Raw genomic sequence first — 19,823 nt, 5'->3', positions numbered from 1 at the left:
TTTGGTCATGCAAGATCGGTATCTGAATCTACATTGTCAGTAATGCATGTATGTTTGTATGTTATCCTTTTATTATATATTATAACCAAGCTCTATCATTTCTTATAATTATTTTCTATATGTATAGAATCTGGTATCTAAATGCTTGAACCCAAATTCCTAGACCTACATCTGTTTTATTTTCTGCAGCTTTTCATACCTGAAGTTATTGCTTTGTGCTTTTCTGACTAATACAGGGATGACTTAGCATTTGGAATAAAGCACATTATTTACTCATTATAGCAAAAACAGTACACAGGTCATTTAAACTTAACATTGTAAGATGTGTGTTTACCCGTCTTTGTGCAGATCTGAGCACCACCAGCCGTTATGAATTCTATGTTTCCCAGATGCAAAATTCCAGCAAGCAACCTAAGAACTTCCCGGACATTCTCAAAGGTAAACTGCATGACTTTCATGGCTGTCTGTAAGCAAATAAAAACTTAAGTGCAATGCATGCTACAAAGGCAGTTGCAAAAAACAGCTGGCTTTCTTAATTTTACAACATTGGCTTTACTTCTAAACATTTATAAAGCCTTCCTTAGAAAATATTTAAATGCACATTTTAATATATATTTAAAATATGTAAGATAATATTCATTAATGAATTCATTAAAGTATATAATGCCAAAATGGTAAACCACACAGTCTTTTAGACCCCTAATTTTAGACATATTACAATATTTATTTATATATATATTTATTATATTCTTTTTCTTAAAAATGCAAAATGAGTTGCTTTGCTTAACATGAACCTGTCAGTAAATCATATATGCCATAATAATTTAATATGCATTTCTAGGTAGACAGAAGGCATCCAATGGTTTACTTTGTGCTAAATGTAAATTCCCCCCCCCCCTCCCCACACACATTGCCTCCCACAATTAAAAGGAGCAGCTAGCGACTTATACAGTTAAAATACAAAGTAATACTTCTGAATTACTGAGAGGGCCACTTTGAGGTTCATACCTTTCATATCCATGCTAAAAAAAGTTACAAAGCACTAAAAGAGGACTGTAAGCAAATCAGTATTGGTTAGTTGGGTTGTTCACACTTTCATGATAAATACGTTGATATTTTGAATGATTAAAGATAATATACAGTTGCAAGAAAAAGTATGTGAACCCCTTGGGATTACGTGGAGTTTTGCATGAATTGGGCATAAAATGTGCTCTGAACGTCATCTAAGTCACAACAATAGAAGAACACAGTCTGCTGAACATAATACTACACAAACATTAGATGTTGCCATGGTTTAATTGCACATAACATGTAAACATTCACAGTGCAGGGAGGAAAAAGTATGTGAGGCCCTAGCTTAATGACTTCTCCCAGAGCTAATTGGAGCCAGGAGTGAGCCAACCTTGACTCCAATCAGTGTGATGGTATTGGATGTGTTGCTGACAGCTATCCTGCCCTTAAAAAACACACACCTGTTTTGGGTTTACTGGTTTCAAGAAGTACTGTCTGATGTGAGCCATGCCTCGCAGAAAAGAGCTCTCAGAAGACCTACGATCAATAATTGTTGACTTGCATGAAGCTGGAAAGGGTTACAAAAGTATCTCCAAAAGCCTTGATGTTCATTTGTCCACGGTAAGACAGACTGTCTACAAATGGAGAAAGTTTAGCACTGTTGCTACTCTCCCTAGGCGTGGTCGTCCTGTAAAAATGACTGCAAGAGCACAGCGCAGAATGCTGCATGAGGTAAAGAAGAATCCCAGAGTGTCAGCTAAAGACCTACAGAAATCTCTGGCACATGCTAACATTTTTGTTGACACATCTACAATAAGGAAAACATGAAACAAGAATGGAGTACATGGGAGGACACCACGGAGGAAGCCATTGCGGTCCAAAAAGAATATTGCAGCATGTTTGAAGTTTGCAAAAGAGCACCTGGATGTTCCACAGCACTACTGGCAGAATATACTGTGGACAGATGAAACCAAGATTGAGTTGTTTGGGAAGAACACACAACACTATGTGTGGAGAAAAAAAGGCACAGAACACCAATATCAAAACCTCATCCCCACTGTGAAACATGGCGGAGGGAGCATCATGGTTTGGGGCTGCTTTGCTGCCTCAGGGCCTGGACGGATTGTTGTCATTGATGGGAAAATGAATTCCAGAGTTTATCAAGACATTTTGCAGGAAAACGTACGACCATCTGTCCGCCAACTGAAGCTCCGCAGAGGATGGGTGATGCAACAGGACAATGACCCAAAGCATACAAGTAATTCAACAAAACAATGGCCGCAACAGCACAGAATACGCCTTCTGGAGTGGCCCAGTCAGAGTCCTGACCTCAACCTGATTGAAATGCTGTGGCATGACCTTAAGAGAGCGATTCACACCAGACATCCCAAGAATATTGCTACACTGAAACAGTTTTGTGAAGAGGAGTGGTCCAAAATTACTCCAGATCGTTGTGCAGGTCTGATCTGCAACTACAGGAAACGTTTGGTTGAGGTTATTGCTGCCAAAGGAGGGTCAACCAGTTATTAAGTCCAAAGGTTCACATACTTTTTCCTCCCTGCACTGTGAATGTTTACATGTTATGTGCAATTAAACCATGGCAACATCTAATGTTTGTGTAGTATTATGTTCAGCAGACTGTGTTCTTCTATTGTTGTGACTTAGATGACGTTCAGAGCACATTTTATGCCCAATTCATGCAAAACTCCACGTAATCCCAAGGGGTTCACATACTTTTTCTTGCAGCTGTATAATGGATTTGTACATAGTTTCTTTCTTTAATATGGTCAAAACTATAATAGTTTTCCTTTAATGGCAACTTTAGTAATAAAGGGAAAAAGGAACTATACTTTCTATGTACAGTTCAATAGCCATCAAACAAAGCCCTATCTGTACTGAAACCCTTGCAATCTGAAACCCTACTCTAAACAAAGTTGTAGCACACCATGTACGTGTCATTTACTATCATACTTTTGCTGGATTTCATTATTTGTCCTCATCGGATATACGAAACATGGATTTCTTCTAACTTCATTTTTTTAACAATATATCTGCTTTCTCTCAGATAAATGTCTCACATATTTCACATTCCAAGACACTAAGCAAGACATTTACAGAACACACTGTCCTGCTATACAGTATACATTGAAACAAGTTGGGAAACAGTCTTGTGAAATTTAGTAAATTGCAACTCGAGCATTTTTGGACAGCATAAATATAAAAATAGATGTCCAAGAAGCTGATTCAGTGGAAAGTGTAGTTAAAAGTATGGGCTGCAAGTGTTTTTGAACATTTGTTTGTTCTGCACATCTATATATTTACTTCCTTGTGTGGCCGTGGAAAATTATTTCTATACACCTTTTTTCAAAACTGACAAAAATATAATCAACACTAGAAGTGTTGGAAGGGGTAAAATAGCTAGAGTTTGCTAACTTCTGGTCCTGATGAATACCGAATCCCTAAGTCATATAATATATTTTGTTATTTAAAGCGGTGGTAAACTCCGCTTTTGAACTTGTACCTACAGGTTAACCTATGATAAGTCTTACCTATAGGTACAGTGAATATCTCCTAAACTTGCGGTGATTAGGAGATATTCACACAGGATGCAGCCGGTGACGTCACAGCGCATGCACTCTAAAGGGGCGGCATACTCATGCTGTCCCTTTAGAGCTCTGTGCTGTGGTTGTGACTCCCAAGTGCATGTGGGTAGTAACGTCATCACAGCTTGGCGATTCAAGCGGCCGCAGCACATGAACCCTGAAGGAAGACCAGGTGAAGATGGAAGCCATGCCAGTGGTGACGATACGCCGCTGGAGGGCTTCAATTTAAGGTAAGTGTGCTATAATGTGCTAATATGCCATGCATACCAGCACATTATTTCTAAACCACTTCCTGACCGCCCTATGGCAGAAATACTGCTACAGGGTGGCACATGTGTGCAAAATCACGTATATATACGTGATTTTGCATTTCCGTGTAGGGAAATGCATTACCCGCCGGCGCCCAGTGATTACTGAGCATCTCCAACAGGGAGGAAGACAACAGTCTTGCTCCCTGTCAGCTTGGGCACACTGCTCAGGATGGCTGTGCACAGCACAGCCATCCAGAGCAGTGTGCTTACAGTGAAGCACACACCCCGCCCCCTAGTAAAACACTCCCTACATATAGTTAACCCTTTGATCACATCTCATGTTAACCCCTTCCTGCCCAGTGTCATTAGTACAGTGTCAGTGCTTTTTTTAGCACTGATCACTGTATTGGTGTCACTGGGGATGTCAGTGACACCAAGTTAGTCCCCCCCCCCCCCAGTGTCAGAATGTCCAACACAGTCCTGCTAAAAGTCGCTGATCACTGCCATTACTAGTAGAAAGTATATATACCGCCATTTGTAAACACTATAATGTTCACGTAAACTAATTTACACGTATTGGGATTTTTTTTAGCAAAGACATGTATTAGAATACATTTTCGCATAAATTTATGATGAAATTTGATTTTTTAAATTTGTTTACTGGACATGTTTATTAGCAACAAGACCAAAATATTGTTTTTTTCTCAAAATTGTCGATCTGTTTTTTTGATAGTGCAAAATAAAAAAATACACAGGCAATCAAATACCACCAAAAGAAATCTCAAATCGTGGGAAAAAAGGACATAAATTTCATTTGGGTGCAGCATTGCATGACCGTGCAATTGTCAGATAAAGTAATGCAGCACTGTAATGGTCTGGTCAGGAAGGAGGGTAAATCCTCAGGAGGGTAAGTGGTTAAACCATCCGGGGCCCTTGTTTGTTTGTTTTTTAAAGAAAGTTTACTTCCGCTTTAACCTACATCAGGTTTGTCAGTCCTTTTGTATTTGCTCGTAGAATGAACAAGCAAGTCCACAAATTGTGCATTATTTGACCAGTCATGGCATGACAGATTTGGTGTATTTTTATATATGCCTATTTTACATCATTTCTGGTTCCCCTTGGATTTGTAGCTATAACAAATCAATTTTGCCCTTTCTGAATTGTTCTCTCTGTTAATGGTTTCAGATATAATGGTTGAATATGAAGAACACATCTTGTTTCTGACAACTATGGCACTCTTCTATGAAAGTGCCAAATCCTAAGAGTCAGACTTTCATCATACAAGGTGTTTTATACATTCTGACATGAATGAACAACACTTAATTTAAACTGCCCTACTACAGCAAGAATCTGAAGTTCTAAAATTTGCCTAGTCCAGACAACACTTCATAAGTCTGCCAGTCAGGAAGACCTGTCTATTTCCCAACAAAGCCAAGTTTATTTTTTCTGATGTATTTTGACGGGCTTTGGCAAATATCCCACCAGCATACCTAGGGGAAATGCAGGATTTAACCGTCTAGCTGACAAAGGCAGAAACAACAGGTTATAGACTTCATATGCTCATAGTAACAGAAAATGTCCTACTTTAACTTCTTGAAATGTTTCCTTGTCACTGATGGTCTCATCTTTGATACATCCAGATTGATTCAAGTAGTGGTATTTTTCTGTTTGCAATAAATAAAATGCCTCTGTGGAAAGACATAAAACATGTAAATTTAAGGTGAAAAGCAAAACTGGCTGCACAAATGACTGAGATGGTAATATTAGACTTCCGAAAAAATGGACAAGAACATGACCTACACATGAGCAGTGATTTATTAAAGTGCAGTGAAGTGAACCAATGTTCACTTTAAATACCCAACCAAATGCTTCTTTATTATTTTGCACACAAATGGATGTTTGAAATAAACATACTGTATGTTACTGCACTTTATCTAGAATAAATCATGTCCAAGTAGTCAGATAGTACAATCGATTAAAGCCCCATACACATTATTATTATTATACAGGATTTATATAGCGCCAACAGTTTGCGCAGCGCTTTACAATATTACGGTAGACATAACAGTTACAATACAATTTGGTACAAGAGGAGACAGAGGGCCCTGCTTGATAGAGCTTACAATCTAGGATATGACAATATTGGACTAGCTCTATTGATTCATACTGTTTAATTGCGCCTGAACACTACCAATAAAATGGCGCCATCCTATAGGAGACATTTCTGTAGGTCAGGGTATAATACACACTGACTTACATTGATGATCTGCACTTGAATACTGCCAACAAAATGGCGCCGTCCTATGGTGGATATTAATGTATGCCGGATATCTACGACAAAATGGCGCCGACGCACTGCGCATGCGCCGATCGCCGGGAAAATGGCCGCCGCGATAATCGCTGGTGCCTTTTCCACATGAATTTTGATATATAAACAGCTCTTTGACGTCCCTGCATGTAAGCCCAGGACCCTTTGATAATGTGCACCGCACGAAACGCGTCAGTAGGGCTGCAGTATCTGGACATCTGACCACCGCAGGTGGCCATCCTGATTATTATCTGGTCAGTGTTTTATTTGCATTTTACCTCCACAATTCATGTTGTACCTTTAATAAACTTAGTGTATACGGTATCACGCTATGTGGTGTCCCTTATTGGGCTCTTTTCTATGAGAGTCCCCACTTGCAGAATCTGCCCTAAAAGGGGACCCCGGATGGTGACACGCCAGAGACACGTATATGAAATTTGAAGTATTTACCCAAGTTGCGATTGGAAGCTATATGATCCTGTCCCTATCTTGGCAATTGATGACCGCTATCCGATACCACAGGATAAATCTTACCTGCGTTTTTTTGACGCACTTCTGGTGAGTGCGCAATTTTTACCCCAGATTCACCGTGTGATACACAGAATCTCATCCCACGCACCTACTAGGATCTATTGGATCCCCACGTTTGACCTATTTTGGGACTTTTCATCTCACTTAACCTCACCGCAGTGTGATTTGACATTTGCACTTTATTTATATTATATTAAAATATGTTATATAAGCCATTTTTACTATTATAGCGCTGCACCTTATATATGTTTTTTATATATATATTTATATGTACTTTATTGGAAGGTTCTCTCTTGGTTACCTTTTGGTGTTCTAGCCGCTGTCCTTTGAGATCCCCGGATAGTGCTCGCATATTATCTTTTTATTAATATTGGACAAATGATCGTCCGTTTTTTTTGTTTTGCATTCTAGTCTCATATTGCAAGTGAAGATATTACTAAAGTTATGAAAAATTCTTGTACGGCAGAAAGAAAATTCAGAATTTATGTATTTGTATTGTATTTTTGGACAAAAACTGTACTGATTAAAAAAAAATCATACGATCTGGTATTGCATGATGAAAATTTTCGTGCTTGTACCTTCAAATAATTTCAGAAGAAAGCTCTGTGCTAACAAACTGATTATGGTACGATCGCTTTGAAAGCGGTATTTTTTGTACGATTTTCTGATCGTGTGTACTAGGCTGAAGCCACTAATATGACAATGCATGGAATGCAAATAATTTTAACAGATTACTTAAAAGCAACAGGATCTTGATCTTATGGATTGGAACACTGCTGGTAGTGTCTTATTCTATCTTCATGTGAGATAGCATACTTTCTATCTGGACAAGGCCTGACAGAAATGGCCTGGATGGTGTATGAAAAAGAGGTTCCTACATGATGAGCCATGTATAAGTGGTCAGCCAGGGAAATCTGGTTTCATCCATAGCAACACTGAACCTCAAAAATAATGGGGTTGGCTTACTAAAACTATAGAGTGCAAAATCTGGTGCAGCTGTGTATGGTACCCAATCGGATTTTAACTTCAGCTTGTTCAGTTAAGTTTTGACAATAAAACCTGGAAGCTGACTGGTTTCTATGCAGAGTTACACCATATTCTGCAAGTTCCCGTTTTAGTAAATCTACACCAATGTGCCTTACTAATTACGTTGTTCCTCTTCATCCAACAATCTTGATATATCAAACACTATGCTTAGACACCAGTTCCTATGGGTTCCAACTTTATGCAGTGGCAGGTGTAATATGTTTTCAATTACCTGAAAACAGGTATTTCTTGGGACTAAGGCAGATTGGGGTGGAAAGAGAGGCAAGGTGGAGTTCCACATCAAAAAATTTAAATAAAAGTCAGCAGCTACAAAAACTGTAGCTGCTGACTTTTAAAATACAGCCACTTACCTGTCCCTTGGTGCACCGGTGTCTTCACCACCGCTGGTTTTACCGGCTGTCTTCTCTCCCTGGCGCCGACATCTTCAACTTGCGGGTTCACAGCTGGGTGCCCACTGCGCATGCATGAGAAGTTCTGCACTGAGCTTTGTGAATGGCCCCGTAGTCTTCTGGGACCTGTCATGTGTCCCAGAAGACTACGGGGAGGGAGGGGAGGAGGACAACTTCCGCTTCTGAGCGCCTAGACAATGGAAGTAGGAGCGGGTACCTGTCAAATGCGGGTACCCGCTCCCCAAAGGTGCCAATCCTTAATGGGGAGCGCGGGACAAAGGCTTAAAGTGGAACTTCCCTTTTTTTGGGTGGAGCTCCGCTTTAAGTGATTCTACAGACAATTTATTTTTAATTATGGATAGAGCAGTCATGTAGACTCAACAAAAGGTGAGAGGGTATCTTTCCAATATGAGGAAAATCTCATTTTAGACAGTTTTCATAGAAACAGGTATACCCCCATGGAAAATTATCACCTCTGTTCTTGTTTTGGTGGCAACTCAAAAGTTTGAATTTACACTCACTTACATATCCAGTGATCAGGACAACTAGAGAGGAGACACAGACAGCAATAAAAACCTGACAGTGGTTCTAAACCCTCACCACTTTATCTACAACTTTATCTCCCTCTTAGATTGTAAGCTCCAAGGAGCAGGGCCCTCCTAACCCTCTTGTATTGAACTGTATTGTTGCTGTATTGTCTCCCGTTATATTGTAAAGCACTGAGCAAACTGTTTGCTTGATATAAATGCTGTATAATAATAATAATAATCTACAAAAAGTATTTTACCTTTACTTACACTTTAAGGATGCAGCTTTGCAGTGAGCCTGTTAATTTGCCTATTAGGGAAGGTAACTTACAGTGTGCCACATCCAGGGGCAGACTGACCATTTGGAAACTCGGGCACTGCTCGAGGGCCCGGGGTCAGTAGGGGGCCCCATGAGATGCCCCTGGTACCTTTTTCATAGGCTTTTTTGAGTTTGGGCAAGCACACAGGGGCCCCATGATCCCCTATTGCCCGGGGGCCCATGAGTTGTCAGTCCACCCCTGGCCACATCCTAAAGAATATCCAATAAACATCCTTACGTTTGCCTGTGCAACCACTTATGCCTCCATGAGAAGATGCACCAGTAAGTGAGGATGAGCGGGAGTTTCACTTAAGGAAGCAGTTTGATATGTATCACTGGCAAGATATCAAGCCACGGCAGGGAGTTCAATTTCCCAAACACAGCAATGAGCAAAGAAGCCAATCATACAAAAAATAATCCCTCGGGAGCTCCATTTTAACGCTGACATATGAAGAACATTCCACGTTTCTCACTACTGCAACCAGTATAGAAGCAATTTTGAACTTTTCCTTTCCTGTTATCTGCATTCACTTAAAATGTATTACTTCCTGCAGAGTGGAGAATTGGAGTTTATTACTATTAACTGTAAAGAAGAAGGACCAAAGATCCCGAAACAAAACTATATGCATTTCTTGAAGACCATACTTATTAAATAACTTGATCATTACAAAAAAACATGCAAGCAGTTTGTTATATAAATGGAGAACTGGAGTTGTCTATACTTCAGGAAATAATGTTTGTGAAATCTGGACTGTTAATAGTTATGTAATTGTTTACAGAACTGAAGAAAAGGGATTCAGAATCATGAATACGCTAAACATTAACTGCCATATTAACATAACAGCTGGCTAGATGCTAGCATACAGGAAAATTGGGTATAAAAACCAGCATGCTAAACTGAATGAATTGCAGAGAAACATTTTACAGCCATAATAGGTAGAAACAAAAGAAAAGCTGGGGTTGATTTACTAAAACTTGAGAGTGCAAAATCTGGTGCAGCTCTGCATAGAAACCAATCATCTTTCAGTTTTTTTGTCAAAGCTTAATCTGACAAGCTGAAGTTAGAAGCTGATTGGCTGCCATGAACAGCTGCACCAGATTTTGCACTCTCAAGTTTCAGCAAATCAACCCCCCTTTCTTACTAAAGGACTGTGGAGGCTCACATTGCAGAAAAAGCTGCTTCACAGGTCAGGGGAGTTGAAATCCTTGCAGCTTTCTCTCCTCTTCTTGCAGGGATGACAGATAGATGGCTTCTGTCCATGTGACGGAGCTGACCTATCAAAAGCCCTCTAGCCTGAACTGTCATCCCTGAAAGGAGAGGAGAGAAAGTCATGGGGATTTCAAATCCTTGCGGCTTTCTCTCCTCTCCTACAACTGAGAATACTGAGCATCTGACACACATGCCCACTCTCCGCTCAGCATGGGGTGGATGCAGGCAGGTTTCCCACACTGCTCCTGTGTGAACTCATGCTGGGTTTACACAGGAGCAGTGGGGAAACCACATGCGATTTGGACATGATTGTGCCGCATACTTGTTCAAATTGCACGCTATTCTTTGCGGTGTAGGTATCGTGAGCATTTTCACGAGTATGAGCACTCATGAAAATACTCAGTATCCGCATCGTTAGTGATGTATCCCTAATATTTAGTAATTATAATATCACAGGAATTTCAAACCAGTTGCAGAATATTATTGTAAACTAAATTTCTCTAAACAGTCAGAAAAGCAAAGCAATGTTTTAATGAATCTTGAGTTATTTACATCACTAAGGAATCAATTTTTAAAAATGTTGCAGCACTATTCATCCTATAAATTTGCATGCACATTCGTTCTTTGTAAATGGGGGACTTCCTGCCCTAAGGTGTTTGCATTCTGGATGAATTAGTAAAGCGGACATCTTTGGACAGCCGCATTGTCACTCTGGGGGACAGTAGTGTTAGACTAGCAGATTTAGATGAACCTGACTAACAAACTGAAGCTGAACCCCAGCTAACACTTTATAAGCAGTTACAGAAAACAGTTTTCTGCTGGGATAAACATTTAACATAAATGAATAAAAGCTGACCATTGTAAGCACCCCTGTTTGTGGTAAATGGTTTCTCTCAACCCTCTAACTGCTACTTTGGTCTGTTAGAGTACGTTGAAAAATATCACTTACTGGTCATATCACCATATGAAAATAAAGGGAAAAAAGCCTAAAAATGCAGCCACCACATCTAAGTATTGGTGAGCTGCAATTTAATACATTTTTGTTTTTGCGTTTAACCTCCCTAGCGGTCTGATTATGTCAGTATTTCTGTCCTCAAAGCGGTACATTTTTTTGCATAGAAATATGTATTTTTTTTATTGTAGGCCTGTAATTTTTAGGAATAACTCACTGAAATCTGTCCGAACAAGAGTCTAGTAAACATCCCAGGTATGTTAAAATTTGAAACACGAAATCATAAATTATAATTTCATAAACAATCATAAAAAATAATAATATAATAATAATAAATTTAATGCAATAATATAATCAAACCAAAAACACTGAAATTTGAAATAGAGCGCCACGTTCGCACATCACTGAGCAAAGTCGCAAAATCGTTTTCAGTGTCTGATGAGGAATTTCCCCACGAATCATTATCACTCAATTCTGCAAGTGGTTCTAATTTACTATCCCTGTTCTCTAGCCGGTCTAAAACCGCTTTTGACCTAAAGGGACGCTTTTTGGACACCATGGACATTTCTTAGTTTCCAGGGAGAAAGAACAGTAAAAATGCAGGCAGGGCACAGGACAAAGCACTCGGGACAAAATGTATGTGAAATGGTTTGATACAGTAATGTTATACTATGTGATTTTAGTGTATTTAGTGAATGTCACTTTTTGTCATTTTCAAATTTCCCGCCAGTTCCGTCCCTGTACGTCCCGACGTCGCAGGGGACGGAACCCAGAAGACAAATGCCGGCATCGGCCGGAGGACATTACAGGGGACACTGCAGGAGGGACATCACGGGAGTGCAGGTAAGAGAAGAACAGATCCCGGAGCAGCGCCGCATGGTATTCCCGAGTGTAGCTCAGGGTTACCGCTTGTGGTACTGAAACTTTACCCCGAGCTCCACTCGGGAATACCACCAGGGAGGTTACTACGGTTTTAGATGTGGTTGCTGCATCAGCTTTCTTTTTTAGTTTTTTCCTTTTCTGTCACTTGGTGATCCAGCCAGTAACACATTTCCTGTCTTAGGGTGACTACACTCAGGGTGGTGGAGCAATGGAGACACATTTAGACAGCAGCACTGGTAATCTGTGGAGAAGTGTTAGATGCACATGCAGGTTTAGATGGACTTGACTAACAAATTAAAGCCACACTCCAGCTAACACTTTTTCAGCAGTTACAGAAACTTTTTTTTTCCTTTTGGTATAAAGGTTTTGCAGAAATGAATAAAGCCTGACCGCTATAAACACCCCTGCCAGTGTTAAATGGCTTGTCCCAACCGTCCGACTACCACTTTTGCAGCCAAGCTTGGTCTGTTAAAGGAAGGTGAAAAACAACAGATCTACTGGCTGGATCACTACTTGGAAATAAAGGGAAAAAAACTAAAAAGAGAAAACTAATGCAACCACCACATCTAGAAACTGGTAAGTTAATAGTTAAAGTTACAATTAGTTTTGGGGCTTATTACCACCTAATAATAAAGTTGTAGTGCACTGGACATGTACTAGACTTACCTCTCTCCTCTTTCCCTGCCCCCTCCAACAGTGCATAGAATATGTGGTAATTCCTCTCCTCAGGGTTCTGTCGTACTACACGATTCTACAAAAACAAAAAAACCTGTGTTTAATCTCTGACATGTTAGCATGTGGGGGGAAGGTGACATATGAAGAAAGAATATAGCTCACTAACCTTTTCTAATAAATCTTTAGTAGAAAGACGCTGGTGTTAAAGATAATTAACGTGATCCAAAATGAAAAGCCATGCTTTAACAAGGTGCACGTACATTGAGAGTGATTTATACAGGACATTACTTATATCATGAAAAAAATCATTAAGATCAACCAAACATCAAAATCCTAGCAGCTGCAAGAACACCCACGTCATGTATTCAGCATATGTATCCTGTCTGCTTTTATTTACCATGTAACGCAGCAGATATATACCATTGGCATTATTCACATATAGCAATGGACACTTTAGAATAAAATATTGAGGACTAATCAATAGCCACCATTCAGGCGTGTGCTTTCATCTGAGAATTGGCATCTACCACAATGACTGTAGTTCTTTAACCAGTTGTGAACACTGGGCGTGCTACACAAGCCCAAAAACCATAAGTACACAAGATGTGTGTAGTACGCCCTGTACTTGCTGCTCCCCATCTCACACTTGCTGGTAATTTCTGTCTAACAAAATGAAAACCAGCAGTTGCTGTGTAAATACAAAAGCTGTAGAAGCTGCTGTTGTGGAAAAAAAAAAAAAAAGAATCTTGATACACAGTAAGGGAGGTTTACTAAAACTGAAGCCCTTAGAATCTGGTGCAGCTGTGTGTGGTAGCCAATCAGCTTCTAGCTTCAGCTTGTTCAGTTAAGCTTTGACAAAAAAACTGAAACTGGTTGGTTTCTATGCAGAGCTGCGCCAGATTTTTCATCTTTCAATTTAACACCCTGTCACATCGGGTGCGACTTGGCATGCGATTTGCATGCCATGCGACTTGCAAATCATATGCCACGTCACGCCATATTGTCCGCAATTAGAGTGGTCAAATGATGCGGTTCCGACTTGGTTGGAGCTGCACCGATTTCTAAAGTAGTACACAGGGGCGGACTGACAACTTATGGGGCCCCCGGGCAATAGGGGATCATGGGGCCCCTGTGTCCTTGCCCAAAGTCAAAAAAAGCCTATGAAATAGGTACCAGGGGCATCTCATGGGGCCCCCTATTGACCCCGGGCCCTCGGGCAGTGCCTGAGTTTCCAAATGGTCAGTCTGCCCCTGGTAGTACATGTTCTACTTTTGGTGCTATTTGCATAGACCTCTTTGTCAGATGTCTTGCAAATCGCACCTGAAATCAGAATCTCACCCGACTTTGAAATTGTGTGACTTCACTGTAAGTCACACGATTTCAAAGTCGGGCTTGATGTGATCAGGGGTTTAGTACATCTCTTCCAGTGTTTACAAACACTCTTCAGATGTGAGGTAGATACATGTTACTTTTGTACCTATTTTTCTTCATTAAAGTTTTACTAAACCCACAACAGTAAAATCAGTCCGTATATGCAGCAAATCATGCTTGTTATACTCACTGTGGAACCTAAGGGGCTAATTCTCCACACTGTGTCCTATCTTCTCTGATCTTCCCCTTCTTCCATTGACCCCTAAATAGCTCTGAATAGAACAGAGGTTTGGAATCACACTGTGCATGCTCAGTTTGGTGTGCATTGATAGAAAGGTTTTTTTTTTCTTGGGAGAGTGCATGTGATTAGCACAGGACCAATCAGCACTGTCCAGAAAGAGTGTCAGGGGTCCTGCATCTTCCTAGAGCAGAATGAAAGCTCCTCCTTCAAGCTTTAACCAGTGCTCTGATGGTCACTGATAGAAGTCATAAGACTGCTCTAACTGCTGATGAGAAAAGGTATTTAGCAGTTTATATTTACTAAAATAATTGCATTTCCATGTTCTGTGTACTGTGGGAGACCAGATATAGTGAATGCCGGGTCCTGGGTTTAGTAACACTTTAATCTGCAGACCATAGGGATGAGCTTCAATCTGAATATGGCAATTAAAGCAATCTGACAAGAACATTTTAAAATAAAATTTGTTTCTGCTTAACCCACTATTTTTCTAATGATTTTTTTCTGTGTATTTCTATTTTCTAACCATTCATATTTATACTTAGCCAAACTGAAAAGGATGAGTTAATCTTAGATTGTAAGCTCCAAGGATCAGGGCTCTCCTAACCCTCTTGTATTGAACTGTATTGTCTCCCATTATATTGTAAAGCACTGAGAAAACTGTTGGCGCTATATAAATCCTATATAATAATAATAATAATAATGATGATGATGATGATGAAGTGAACACTTTGAATGACCAATCACATGCCAGGGCAATAAAACAATATTTAGCCTTTCACATGGCCAGATGATTGAAATGAATATGAATACAGCCTAATTTGAGGCCTCATTCACACAGGAGTTCTATAGTGTACACCCGTGTGGGGGCTGTGTTTGCCTGCACAGGTGTTCTGTGTATCCCTATGCATGCAGCCTCATTCATTTCAATGGGGACGTGACAGCTGAACAGACACAGAAAATTTGACAGCCGTGTGAGTGCAGGTGCATGGCCATGCATCCATGCTGCTGTCATATAACTGACATGAATGGTTCTGTCTGCACCAGGGGTGGACTGACAACTCATGGGGCCCCCGGGCAATAGGGGATCATGGGGCCCCTGTGTCCTTGGCCAAACTCAAAAAAGCCTATGAAAAAGGTACCAGGGGCATCTCATAGGGCCCCCTACTGACCCCGGGCCCTCGTGCAGTGCCCAAGTTTCCAAATGGGCAGTCCGCCCCTGGTCTGCACAGGGATGCATGGAACTCCTGTGCTTCCCCATGAATACAAACATGACCCTTGCAGCGACGTATGCTATAGTATGCCCATGCGAATGAGACCTTATTCAGTAAGTGAAGGGTTAGCTTGCTAACTGAATAACATCTACTCCTTTTAAAATCAATGGCACACAATACAGGCTTCCATTTAATGAGTACAATGCTCTCTTCATCAATTGCAGCATTTAACAAAGGGAGTATAGCATTGAAACAATACCTGTACCCTATGTCTAAGAAGAAATGATTCACTTGCTGACAATATCACTAACGTGCCTATCACACACATGAGACATAGTTACAGATTCAATCTTAAGAAGAAACACTCTACGTTGCTGTAATAGAAAAGGATACAATCTACAATTCTTCCTCCCTGAATATGACCTTTCTGGCATATATTCAGTTGAATGAATTTTCCAAAACGGCTTGAATTGTTATTGTAAACAGTCTTTGCATTCCCAAAGGCCTCCATGATAGGACTGTGAAAGAAAGCACAAAAAATGGTAAATTGACGTAACATTTACTCTTGGAAGGTAACCAGATTCTTCTTGTAAAACCATTGTAAAAGGATGTTTTTGTGTCACTCGTTTTGCAGTTACCCAACGTTTTGCCTTTTGCCCATTGTATTATCTATAACATTCTTTACTGACTATAATTTCTATTTCTACAGCTAGTTTCCTGCATTCCATCCTACTGTCTGTCTCCTACTTCCCTAAGGTTAACAGTGCATCTCAGTTAGGAAATGCTGCAAAAACTACATTCACTGCTCATCTAGATTGTAGATTGGATGACCTGACATCTAGGGCTGAGAAATTTATTGTTATGATGTCTAAAAATGTAACGGATATTTGGTGAAATCATTAGCAGGACATGTAAACAGCATTCCACTAGAATAGCACTTTAACACATGCATAAGAAATCCTGTGATAATCACAATAAATATCTCATGTTAAATTGAAGTAGAAGCTGGCACTGCATACCGTCACATGAAAGAAATATGTCCACAGATTCCAGCTTAAAAAAAAAATATTTAAAGTGTATATACAGCCAGTATAGTATAGTTTTGGATAGAGTAGGAAAGGGTTAAAACCTTTGCTAGGTTAATTTTTGCTCTCTGTGTACCATTGGGAAAATTTCATTTGACTTCCTGTCTAAGAAGCAAAACAGGAAGTTACAGAAAATTGAAAAAGAAAATCCAAAGTGAAGGGAATTACCCTCTTAGACAGATGTATCCATTGGAAGATTTCCCCTCACCTCTTGTTTTGGGGACAACTTTAAAATGTTGTCTTTCCTATCACTTTCTGTGTCTGTGACAATGTTCACATTCACAAATAAAGGGGCGAATCTCCCCATTGGAGACACAGAAAAAAAATTAAATTTGACAGGGGTTTAACCTTTCCCTGCTCTATCCAAAACTAAAAGTTTTCCCTAGGGATGCTGGAAAACCAGTATTCGATCAGCGCTTGCAGCCAATGGCTGCAGAGCTGATCTGTGCATTCTGATGGGGAGGAGTCCCCGTTGTCAGAATACAGTAGTGAGGCGGGGACATACCTGCATCCACATTGAATGCGAGGATCTGTCAGCTTTTTTTTTTATTCAACCAACTGGTTGACTGAAAAAAAATGTCCAGGTATACCCAGTTTAGAGAGCTAGGGGTGTAGAAAGAGAAGTATACTGATCTTCCAGGTGAATGGCTCTGCAGGGGGGGGGGGCGTGTCATCACAAGTCTGACTATTGGAGCTCAGGCAGGCTGTACTGCCAGCATAACTAGAAAACTGACCACGCTGGGATGAATGTGCTCTCATGCCTAGCTTGGTCAGTTTGAAATAGGAAAGTAGGAGGACTGGCAAGAACACCACAGATTTTATACAAAGGAATTAGGTCAAAGAGATCAGGATACTTTTTAACACAAATATATGGTACAACATACACATATCTGGAATATGAAATGTTGGGGTAACACTCTTTAAACAATATTACCAAAGCTAATGATCTAGTGCCCTTTATCATGTGTATATTTTATATTCTTGTTGAATGATCATGGGGCCTGCTTCTCTCTCTCTCTCTGTTATTTGAAAATTACGTAGTTACCTAGTTAGTCTGGCTGAAAAAAGACAAAAGTCCATCCAGTTCAACCATAGAAAAAAAAGTTATAATCCTACACCCACAGTTGATCCAGAGGAAGGCAAAAAAAAACCCAGCAAAGCATGATCCAATTTGCACCTGCTGGGAAAAAATTCCTTCCTGATCCCCCGAGAGGTAATTCAATTTATAAAAAAAATGCAACAAAAAGGTATTGCAAAGTAAATAGAAAAGTAAATGGAAAATAAACCTACTACCAAACCTCAACAAGAAGACTTTATCAACTTGTTATTAAACATTTACTCCTCAGTCTGTGACTGAACTGTTCACTAGCCTGAAGGAACTACCATTCTGTAGAAACAACATCCCAAGCATACTGTACAATTTTATCAAATAAATAAATCTGTTTTATTCAGAATATGTTTGAGTCTTATGAACATATCCACCTAAAGAACAAAGCAGATCAATTGGGACTGCAACAGGTGGGAGCCTGTCAGACTTAGTAATATTATCAAGCACTTTTGTTCCCTTACCGCCACAAAAGAGCTAAAAAAGACATTAAATTGCAGCTTTGTGTATCTCCTGTAAAGCAGCAAGCAGTATGTAAGTGGGCTCCATCTGGTGAAATGGGAAGGTTCCATTGATAAAAAACAATATATTACCTGCTCTCCAAAATTGCTTGTTCCACACTGGCAGTCTTTACTTTTGAAGACAGTTCTAGGGAATGCTGGCTCATTGCAGACAAATACTTTAGAATGTGTTTTGTGCTCTCTGTTTTGCCTGCGCCACTTTCACCGCTGAAAAAAATAAATACATAAATAAAAAGAATATATTAAAATAATGTTAACAATGTTATAATGTTACATGTAGTAAATGCAATAATGGGTTATATGTTAATTTGCCCTTACAGAAACCGATATATTCATCAAAATACACTGTTACAGTATATATCTAAAGCCAAACCATTTTGTTTTCGTTTTTTGAAAGGGTATGGAAGGGTTGGAAGCCCTGTCAGGTTTTACTGATGTCTGTGTCACGCGCCCTCTTTGTTTTGATGACCACTGACACTATTAAGAGTGGAGAAATTGTCCAATGGCAACACCAAGATGAGGGGACTTTGGAAGGATTTCCTATAACTTCCTTTTGTGTCTCTGGGAAAATAAATATATATAAACCTTACATCTATTTTTCAGTATGTTTGAAATGTCTCACTGTATATAACTTTAAGTAAAAATAAAAAAAAGTTTTGTGAATCTATTGCAAAGTTTCTTATCTGAAGATCCTGCCAGTAATAGCACTTCCTATTTTAGGTTGACAACGCAAAGGCACTGCCTTGCAAATAGCATCAATGTTGTCAGGTTGCTGTGCAAGCTGGCCGTTGGGCTACCAATCTGCTAGCACTGATAGGCAGTCCACATCATGGGCGGACTGACAACCCATGGGGCCCCCGGGCAATAGGGGATCATGGGGCCCCTGTGTCCTTGCCCAAACTCAAAAAAGCCTATGAAAAAGGTACCAGGGGAATCTCATGGGGCCCCCTACTGACCCCAGGCCCTCGGGCAGTGTCCCCGAGTTTCCAAATGGTCAGTCCACCCCTGGTCCACATGTTAACTAATGAAGTAATTATGGCAGCTTAACATTGCCTGTCAAAACCACAGTGGCTTAGCATAGTCAACCTAAAACAAGAAGGCAGGATCCTCAGGAAACTTTGCAATAGATAGAAAATGATAAAATGCAATGTGCTGTAGACACACTATCCTGATTTTTCTGATTTTTCCAAGGGAAACGGATGCTATTGGTTTAAGCATGCAGCTAAATTAACATTTTAAACCCAAATATAGAAGCTGTTTACTTTACAAAATAATGCACACCTGCTATGCTATATATTTGCCTACATAAGGAAGGTGACAACATTTGTCAGAACCTATCATTCTACAAACTGTGTGTAAACTCCCACATTTCTCCTTATATCAATAAGGCCTTCTTATTGTGCGGCATCAATACAGAAAGTAAAAGGAAATCTCAATGGGGACACAAAAAAGCAAACTGAGGCTCTAACCTTTCCCCATGATAAACCAAAAACAAAAATGTATTGGATGAACTCCCACTTTAAAAAAAAATATTATAAACATTCCAGTGGATATAGAGTTTCTATGGTTTAATGATAAAGAATT

General features: G+C 39.9%; 1 protein-coding gene across 1 annotated transcript in view; it reads right to left on the bottom strand.

Moving 5' to 3' along the window:
• The window catches only part of MYO10 (myosin X), a 302,652-nt gene that overhangs the window by 115,482 nt on the left and 167,347 nt on the right, over window positions 1-19,823 (bottom strand). The window contains exons 5-10 of the mRNA XM_089674827.1: window positions 18,312-18,446; window positions 15,922-16,046; window positions 12,872-12,885; window positions 12,697-12,781; window positions 5,450-5,553; window positions 335-464 (exon numbers count right to left, since the gene is read on the bottom strand). Of these exons, the coding sequence (XP_089530953.1) occupies window positions 335-464; window positions 5,450-5,553; window positions 12,697-12,781; window positions 12,872-12,885; window positions 15,922-16,046; window positions 18,312-18,446 (593 nt within the window). The remainder of the gene's footprint in view (window positions 1-334; window positions 465-5,449; window positions 5,554-12,696; window positions 12,782-12,871; window positions 12,886-15,921; window positions 16,047-18,311; window positions 18,447-19,823) is intronic.

The sequence above is a fragment of the Staurois parvus genome, unplaced genomic scaffold, assembly GCF_062004578.1.
Source record: "Staurois parvus isolate SC_StPar_1 unplaced genomic scaffold, SC_StPar_1.0 ptg000153l, whole genome shotgun sequence".
Classification (NCBI taxonomy): domain Eukaryota; kingdom Metazoa; phylum Chordata; class Amphibia; order Anura; family Ranidae; genus Staurois; species Staurois parvus.
Note: the sequence above shows the minus strand (reverse complement) of the source record. Positions and strands in the feature narration are given on the sequence as shown.